Source organism: Cryptomeria japonica, chromosome 6, assembly GCF_030272615.1.
Source record: "Cryptomeria japonica chromosome 6, Sugi_1.0, whole genome shotgun sequence".
Lineage (NCBI taxonomy): Eukaryota > Viridiplantae > Streptophyta > Pinopsida > Cupressales > Cupressaceae > Cryptomeria > Cryptomeria japonica.
The window spans coordinates 682,314,818-682,323,898 of NC_081410.1; the positions used below are offsets into that span (position 1 = coordinate 682,314,818).

A 9,081-nucleotide genomic window follows, 5' to 3' on the forward strand; every position below is an offset into this window, starting at 1 on the left:
TTAGATGTTCAAACCTACATTCCTAAACCCTCTACCTTGCCTTTATATGTAAAGCTCTCATTGTAAATTCACATACTCTAATTTTATATGATATACATACTATTGTGCTTTATTTTTCACTTGCAGAAGGCTATCTTGATGTTCCTTTCAGATCTAAGCTTTTCTAACATCTTTGCTTTAAAGAAATAGAATGTATGCTACTCTCGACTAGGACAACAAAATCCCTAAGCTACTCCTCCTATTCTACCCACTTACATAACTCACTAGGACAACAAAATCCCTAAGCTACTCCTCCTATTCTACCCACTTACATAACTCACTCAAAATGAAAACCAACAAAACTCCCTTATGTTGAAAATAGAAGATAAAAATGCTAAAAGGGATTAAACCATAATAGCACAATGAATAATAATATTAATTTATTTGAGATAATTACTCATACATCACAATGTGACTTTTATAAAGGTTTTTCACAAAATAATGACCCAAACCACCAAACAATTAGCATGGCAGTGTTAAAATATTTTAATTGCTAACTAAGTCACCAAGGTAACTTTATTAAAATATGTAAACCTTGTTTTCCATACCCACTTTGAAGGTTTACAAAACAAAAACCATGTTAATAAATTAGGACCTCATATTCTTCAAAAAATTATTTTTTAAAATAGTTTTTCAACTAGATAGAATTCATCAAACTACCTTATAAACCTCATATAAATGTAGTTCGCCAATAGATTTCTTAAATTCCTATATTCAACCTCCCCAAATTTTGGAATCACAAGATTCCTGAATTAGTACAACCATTCATGTAAAGTTACATTGATAGTACTCTATAAAGTTGTCTCAAACCCTTCATAAGAATATAATTCTCAATATCTACAGACCTCCAAAATATTTGAACCACCATACATATCCCTGCCTATCTTCGAAGTATGAACTTCTATATAAAGAATGCATAATTACATAATTACCAAGCACCCGTTGCTCCGAAAAGGAACTTAAATTTCTTGGTGCTTCTCAAATAAAGGAGCACCTTTAACCTCTAATGTTTGCTAGACTCCTTTGTATCCTTGTTACGCTCTATCCACAAGAGACAACATCAGAATCTCTGAAAGACTTCTTAAGTGTCACATGGTGACCTTGAAAGTAGAGGTGACAAATGATTTCATTTTGAAGGTATTGGATATAACTCAAACAATAAAATTAATCTAACATGTTTAGAGCACTATTATGTTTAGTGATATTAGTTTTCTACAATCATAATATTGTTGTGTGTTGTTTTTAGATTTAAATTATGTTTTTATTTTTAAACTGTGTTTATATTTGCAATATTTCGGATCGTATTCTATGATCCATCATTAGAATGATAAAAAGTTCAGGAATAGAAAAATGGATAGATACAGATCAAAAGAGAGTGTGATCCGAAACGTTGATGCAAAAAAAACACACAGTCTAAATCCAGAAACAACACATAACAACACTATTACGTATTTTTTAGACTGCGTTTTTATTTTTTCCTCTCTAAACTGGACACCTAGAAAAAGCTCGGATTATATTTCATATGTACTAGTTACGGCAATGGTTCGCCTGGCAACACCTTTAGATACTACTTCAGAAAACGAAGAATTAAAACAACAAATCTTTCGTAGATTCACCCTTTGACAAGCTGCAATATCACATTCACAGCCAGACTCTTAAGGGAGACAACAATAGTGGAAATGTACCCTGTAGTTTCTCCTCTTCATCCCATGCTGCCTATGATGGAATTCCTACACAATATTAAAAGAAAGAATACTGGATCAAACATTTCCAAGTTCTCATGCTTGGTGCAAAACAATTTGAACGTATGTAGCAAACAAGTTACATCACCGTCGATAATAAACCGTCCAAAAGGCCTAAGGTTGAAATTAAAATTCGAAGTTCCGAATCCGAAACAACTCATGCAGAGACTCTTTGCTGCTACAACACATAACTCACAATATAATAGAAAATACAAACACCTTGTCACAAGTACATAAATGACCTTTCATCTCTTTCTCTACCTTTCCTTTCCAACTTCATGCAGCTTCATCTTTGTCTTCAAATCTGCATCTTCTCCCCTCCCCTCCAATTTTGTGTTGAATACTCATTTTAATGCAACTTCAAAGACAAAGAGGCATCCAAATCTTCATCAAAATTTCAAGAGGCTTGGCTATTCAGTTTTCTTCAGCATTGATTTTTTTTAATCATTTAAATTTTTGAATTTGGAGAGCCTTTACATTCATATCATTCATATCATTTTAATATAGGAACCAATAATTTATTAATTTAATACTAAATATGTTGGAGAGTGCAAAAATGCCTGGAAGCCTCACACACTTTTCAGTTTTGATTTTGAATATTTTCTCTAAAAATTTGAACATCAAGAGATCCCACCTTCATCTTCAGGAATACACATGGATCATAATTTTTCTGCAAGAAATGACTTACAAAAAATTAAGCCAAAATACCCGAAAAAAGCCATTTAATTTTTCTGCAAGAAATGACTTACAAAAAATTAAGCCAAAATACCAGAAAAAAGCCATTTTTGAACACTTTGTGTTTCGACCTCCTTTCCATCAACTTTTTAAAGTTTGCAGCTGTGCACTTGTGAGTGGCTTCTTGATGATGTGAGATGCCAAGAATCACTAAAAATAAATCAAAATTCAAATAAAAAAATCAACATTTTTTTTGGTTGATGCGGATTGCATATGGACCTGAATGCTCCTGCATCAACAACACAAAGAAGAATTCTTGCATGAGATGACTCCTAGTTTGCAGCAACATTTAGCAATTTAATGCATCTAGCAGTCATTGTTGAAAAACGAACAGTAAATAAACCAATAAACGAAATCAGAAATAAATAATTTAAAGACAGATAATTTAAGACACAAAACACAGATTTAATAATGATTCACCAAATTGACTAAAGGGAAAACTCTGTATTATTATCACTGTTTGTTTTCATACATCAGCAAGTTTGCTTCAACACTACAACATGAATAATTACATTATCCATATAGCTTTTAATAAGCCTTCAAATAGAATACCAAAGACTATGTGAATGGAGGGAAAAGGAAGTGAATCTGTTGGGACTTCACATAATCAATGGTCATTGCCTCTACTTCCTCTAGAACAGAAAACTTCAAAGAAAAAGAAAAAGAATGTAACATATGAATGACAAAATGTTAAATAATTAAATCAAATAATAATCATACAAGATTATTATAAGTGCAATATGATTTTGTTTAAACCTTTTCAAAACATAACATTTTATTTGCTATCATGACGTTATAACAACACCTTAGGGTTTGGAATGCAAAAGAGCTTATATGAAAAGGGATGTTTACTTAATGATGCATGAGATGGTAAACGAGAAAGCTCGATGGTCCTGTGCTAGGTCGGTTGCCCCAGTGGCTCAGTTTGTTTCTTGCATTATGAAAGCTTGTGTGCGCATCCAATTTGATATTTTTTATAATTTCAATAGAAGTGGGCTAGATTTTCTCCAGCCGGGAACCCAACATGACTCCTATAAAACTTTCCACATTCAGCTTCTTTTCTAAGGTACAGTTATTTATACATTATCCTTCTTTGATGTAAATATAAGCCACCTTTTCAATCAGAAATATCTGTCACCACAAATAACACAATATCCACATTGAGAAAATAAATTTGCATGAGTAATTTAGTATGCACATAATTGAATTCTGAATGGCAGTCATGGCGTAGGCACAAGATGGTAGAACTAACAGAGAAAAGAACACCGTACAAAATCAGTGAGTAAAATACAAACAAGAGATCCTCAATTTATCTAACATTTGATCGGTGGTAAGCCCTTCTATCACATTTCCAGCTGGCTGAGCAGATTTCAATTTGGTTCAGGCCTCTCCACCTTTTGCTTTCCCATTCTTCCATTTCATTCCGAACTTGTACAGGCTTCCTGAAAAACAGTTCAATGATTCCCTCCCATGGTATCAAATATCAGGGCTTTAACTAACACCTCATCGGCATACATAAGAAGTGAAGCATGCTATGCATACGATTACATAAAATTATCAGCGTAACCTAGCTCTCCAAACGCTTGGAAACACCTACAAAAAATAAAAAACACCTACATACCTTCTTACCAATGCAAATATAAGACCAGGAACCTTGTTAAAGTGCCACACGTATTCATAGGTTGCTCCACTAACATCACTAGTAATTTCCACAAGAACATCTTCCAGGTTTGAAATGATAGAATTGATTTTACATTTATCTGAGTCCTCGTGACAAACTTGGTTGCAGTGTGGTTCAACACATACCCTGGGATTCTCGACAATTCTAATTGTTACTCCATGTGATATGTTCAACAACCCCAATGCAATTTCTAGCTTCTTACTATGTTGAGAGAGGAGTTATTCTTTGTCCTCCTCCATGTCATTCAATACATGTTTTGATTTTGGAATGCACCCTGTTGCCTTCATCTACAAGGACGAATTATCCAACTTTGTATAGATTGTGTGTGCTTGTGGGTGTGATAAGTCTCCAAAACTAAAAGCATGTATCATTTTATGTACTTCAATCCAACTACAGCCCGGTTTTTTTTTTATTTCTCCATCTTTTATCAATTTCCACATATTTTGAATTTCACCCCACCTGCCCAATTCTGCATAAATATCTGACATAAGAACATAAGGTGCAGCATCTTTAGGATCCAACTCAAAAATGAGAGTTGCAGCGAATTCTCCTAAATCTATGTTCTTATATAACTTACAAGTGCTTAGCAAACACATCCACAAAACCAAATCAGGTTTTACTGGCATTTTGATGATGAAGTTCAGGGCCTCCTCAAGGTAGCCAGCACGGCCAAGAAGGTCAACCATGCATACATCATGATCCATTGTAGGCTTTATGTTATAAAAGTGACCCATGTGATTGAAGTATTTACAGCCCTCATCTAATAGACCTGCATGACTACATGCAAACAAAACACAAACAAAAGTTACATGGTTGGGTTTGGTTCCATAGTGATTCATTAGTTCAAAGAGTTTGAGGGCATCCTTGCCATAGCCATGCATTGCATACCCTGAGATCATTGCAGTCCATGCGACCACATTTGGATGACGAATATTGTCAAACAATTCACGTGCCTTATTTATGCTTCCGCACTTAGCATACATGTCTATCAGCGCATTCACAACTACTGCAGAGGACAAAAAGCCACTTTCAATTATTCTTTGATGGAGCTCCATACCCTGTTTCAACGCTCCTACTTTAGCACACGCTGGGAGGATGCTAGCGATTGTTGCTGAGTTTGGCTTTAAACCTGCAAACAGCATTTGCTTAAAAGTCCCCAAGGCTGCTTCAACAAACCCATTTTGCGCATATCCTGCTATCATCGCAGTCCATGAGATCACATTTCTTTGAGGCATTTCTTTGAAAAGTTTTAAAGCCTCGTCAAGAACACCATATTGTGCGTATCCTGCAATCAATGCAGTCCATGAGAACACATCACGTGAAGGCATTACTTTAAGAAGCTTTGAGGCCTCTTCCAGAACACCATTTTTGGCATATCCTGCAATCATTGCATTCCATGAGACCACGCTTCGATGAGGCATTTGGTCAAACAAATCGCGTGCCTTGCATATATTTCCACATTTTGCATACATGTCTATCAACGCATTACCAAGTACATAATCTGACAGTAATCCGCTTTCAATTATTGTTTGGTGAATTTCCATAGCCTGTTCCACGCGTCTCATTTTGGCACAAGCTAGGACGAGGCTGGCAAATGTGAACTGATCCGGTTGAACTCCTGTCAATAGCATTCGATGAAAGAATGCCAATGCCTCTTGAGGAAATCCATGTCTTCCATAAGCTGCAATCATCGTATTCCATGAGAAAATGTCTCGTTCTGCCATGCGGTCGAAAACATTACGGGCATCCAACAAACTTTGACGCTTGGCATACATGTTCATAAGTTTATTTTGAAAAAGTGTGCTTGTAGCAAATGTAAATCCACTGCCATTAATGAAAGAGTGGATAAGCTTTACTCTTTGAAAACTCATCCTTGGCATTGCAGATTCGCAACAGTTGATAACTAGAACAGTTTAGAGAAGGGTAGTGCATGGTAAGCAGAATGTACGAGGCTTCCATCAAGCGACTTTCTTTACAGACCGCTCTTAGATGGGCTATGGAATGAAATGAGTGAGTGAGTTTTAATGACAGACCATCAAGTCTATGGGATCAAGAGTAGCTTCGTTAACAATTTTCAAGTTCTTTTCATTGTCAGCCTTTCTATTGTGGATCTTGATCAATAAGGCAGTGGTCTTGTGAAGTTTTGCCTCCTCAAATATATTTTTTAGACTCTTCAAAATGTTCTCTTACTAAATATGAATATCTTCATATGCTGCACACTCAAAGATGAAGTGTCATTCAGTTTCAACTATCCCTTTATTACAAAAAAAAGACACATTCTTTCCTCCCAATCCTCCTTTGGAAGTGTCCATCTACCTGTCCCACATCTTAGATAGTGGGACCCAGATCTTAGATAGTGGGACCCAGTTTTGATCTGAGCAACAAGAAATCTAGCCTTTTCCTTTATTGGCACCCTTAGATAGTCTTTATCGGTTATCCCCATGTTCACCCAATGGGTTAAACTCTTTGATATAATGTGTTTTTTTTCGGCCAATCTGCTTTGTCCACATGACAGTTCTAAATTTTTCAAACACAAAGTTTTTCAATCTCCTCATTATTATTTGGACAATCTTTCAAATTGATGTCCCGCTTGTTGATCCATTTAATGTTCTGCTTCATCCAAGTTTTTTTCCTCCGTTTTAATTCCTCTTCAACCACCATTTTGGGTCAACATTGTTCATCCATGTTTTTAACTTTTTTTAAATAACTTATCAAACGGACTATAGCTGAGGCCTCTAATGGGAACATTCTTGCTTCGGCTAGACAAATCTCATAACGAACAATTGACTTGACCTTGGATGAAATTATCGATTGGCACATGGGGAACACATGTTCTTATTCATTCTTCTGAATAAAACATCATCATCATCTTCAATCTCAATTTTTTTTATTTTGTGACACATAAAAAATACTTGTTTTGTCCATAGGAATATGGATGTGCTTTACAAATATTTGGTTCAGTTTTAACACTTCAGATTCCCCATGCCTTGGCCAATAATTTTATATGTTTTTAGGAGGGTTTTGGTATGTTGAATAGATTTCATCTTTCATGAAAAAAAAAATTATAAAATCTAAAATAATCTTTTTATTAGGAAAAATTAAATCTTAAGTGAAATATATTTTTTAATTGTTTTATATTTTACAAATAAAAATTGGTATATTATTTCATAAACGATATAATGTATATTATTTTTAAAAATTGATGGAATCACACCTAAATATTTTAATTAGAGTTGACTAGATTGATTGAATATTTAATTCAATCAAACTAGTTAACCCAATTAATGATTAATCAACTAACTTGACTAACTAGTTAATTATATTGATTGATCAATCAACTGACTTGATTGAGTTAAATAATATGAATGAGAGTCAACTCAATCAACTAGTTTGTTAACTAATTTGATTGATGATTGAAATGTGGAATTGACTAAACCAATATGATTAAAATGTGGGTGAAGATTGTTCTAGCATATGTATATTAAAAAATCTATGTAAAAATGTTGAAAGTGTAGTGTCGTAAATTACACCTCATGCAATTACATGCTACGTAAGCACCTTTGCTTTATGTTGATTGGAGGATTCCTTCATTGCCTTGTTCCTTTGTCCATATGACTTGTCTTGACATCCTTTGTTTTTTTCCTTTTTCCGACCTTGTTGATTGTATGGCTTGTGGAAGAATGTGCATCACAAAGATGTCCATGTGTCGTGCTAGTATCCTGCGAATCTACAATCTAAAGGTGGTCATTGCAACATCACGTTTGCACCTAACAGAGCTCGTAACACCTCCTCCCATGTTTGTCGACATCAGTTTTGTTCCCATGCCTCATGTCTTGCCTTGAGAGCTTCATTTTTTCTCACTAGATTCTCTCTATTGGCTCTAGTTCACTCTTTACTAATTTTATTCTCTCTAGATGATCTCCATTGATACTTTCTCTTGCAACCTCTAGTATTCTTAATATTCTTGGCTCTCTTTTTCGCATTTTGGACACCATGCTCATGCCTTGAGGAGGACTTTATGCTTCGTCTTCTTCGTCCAACGAGCTCTTTACTTTGGGTGTGGAGGGGGATTCTTCTCTTCTTATTTTTTCTCCATAGCATTATCATTATCTTGTTTACACTTTTATCTATTAATTTATCTTGGTTGTCTATGGAGGTGGAAATGCCAAAAAGAAGGTCTCACTGCGATAGGCCTCTAAAACACATCCTTGGAACATTTTCTTATTTGGTTTGTGTGTAGGTTGTTGAGAAGAGTCTATTGTTGGAAGCTTCATTCACAAATTTGTTGTGAGATCACTCTTCATTTCTTTTGTGCTTTCATTTCACTTTTGTAGTCATTTTACTTTTTGCTACACCTTTTTTGCATTTAATACATTTTAAAGCATTGTTGGTTAACAAATTGGTCTTTTACAGGTGATCTCTAATCATGACTCTTTGCCCTAAAATAAGACATAACCAACCAAACACTAGTTAGGTAAACTAATGAGTATTATTAAGTACTTTTTTTCTTCTAAATTTTGAAATGAAGGTACAGCTCCCTTCTTAATGTTAACTTGAATCTTTTGAAAAATACTAAATGGGGGGTATACTTTTGACCAAAAAGTAGTAAAGGAACTAACACCTACTCATCACCATGAAATAGATGCAAACAACAAATAACTAGATAAATTTTACAGGGAAACGAAGAACTTTTTTCATTAGATAATCTTTCACACAAAAATAATAATTTCCAAATGCAATATTAACTCAAAGGTTAATCATCACATTTAGATATAATTCACAATATTTAAATTAAAACTAACTTCTGAGAAAATAAGAAACTCATGACAATATTGACACCATAAAGAGCAACAATATTCTTCTATTCTGAAATCAAAGTTTCAC

At 34.5% G+C, this 9,081-nt stretch overlaps 1 protein-coding gene across 6 annotated transcripts; it reads right to left on the reverse strand.

Moving 5' to 3' along the window:
* Nucleotides 1–1,527: 1,527 nt before the first annotated feature.
* On the reverse strand, nt 1,528–6,405 carry LOC131031437 (pentatricopeptide repeat-containing protein DOT4, chloroplastic). 6 transcript variants are annotated; one of them, XM_057962559.2, is made up of 3 exons: nt 5,086–6,405; nt 3,369–4,974; nt 1,528–2,745 (listed from the first exon to the last, which is right to left on the reverse strand). In XM_057962559.2, the coding sequence occupies exons 1-2, from the start codon at nt 6,075–6,077 to the stop codon at nt 4,485–4,487; spliced, it is 1,482 nt and encodes a 493-aa protein (XP_057818542.2). In that variant the 5' UTR covers nt 6,078–6,405; the 3' UTR covers nt 1,528–2,745; nt 3,369–4,484. The 6 variants fall into 6 exon arrangements, with proteins under 6 accessions (XP_057818542.2, XP_057818541.2, XP_057818537.2 ...); XM_057962558.2 differs by having other exon boundaries at nt 3,369–3,958; nt 4,146–6,405; XM_057962554.2 differs by having other exon boundaries at nt 3,369–3,958; nt 4,138–6,405.
* Nucleotides 6,406–9,081: the final 2,676 nt, after the last annotated feature.

Coding starts and splice junctions, on each gene's coding strand:
- LOC131031437 (XM_057962558.2), bottom strand. CDS start 6,077: ATGCCAAGGATGAGTTTTCAAAGAGTAAAGCTTATCCACTCTTTCATT.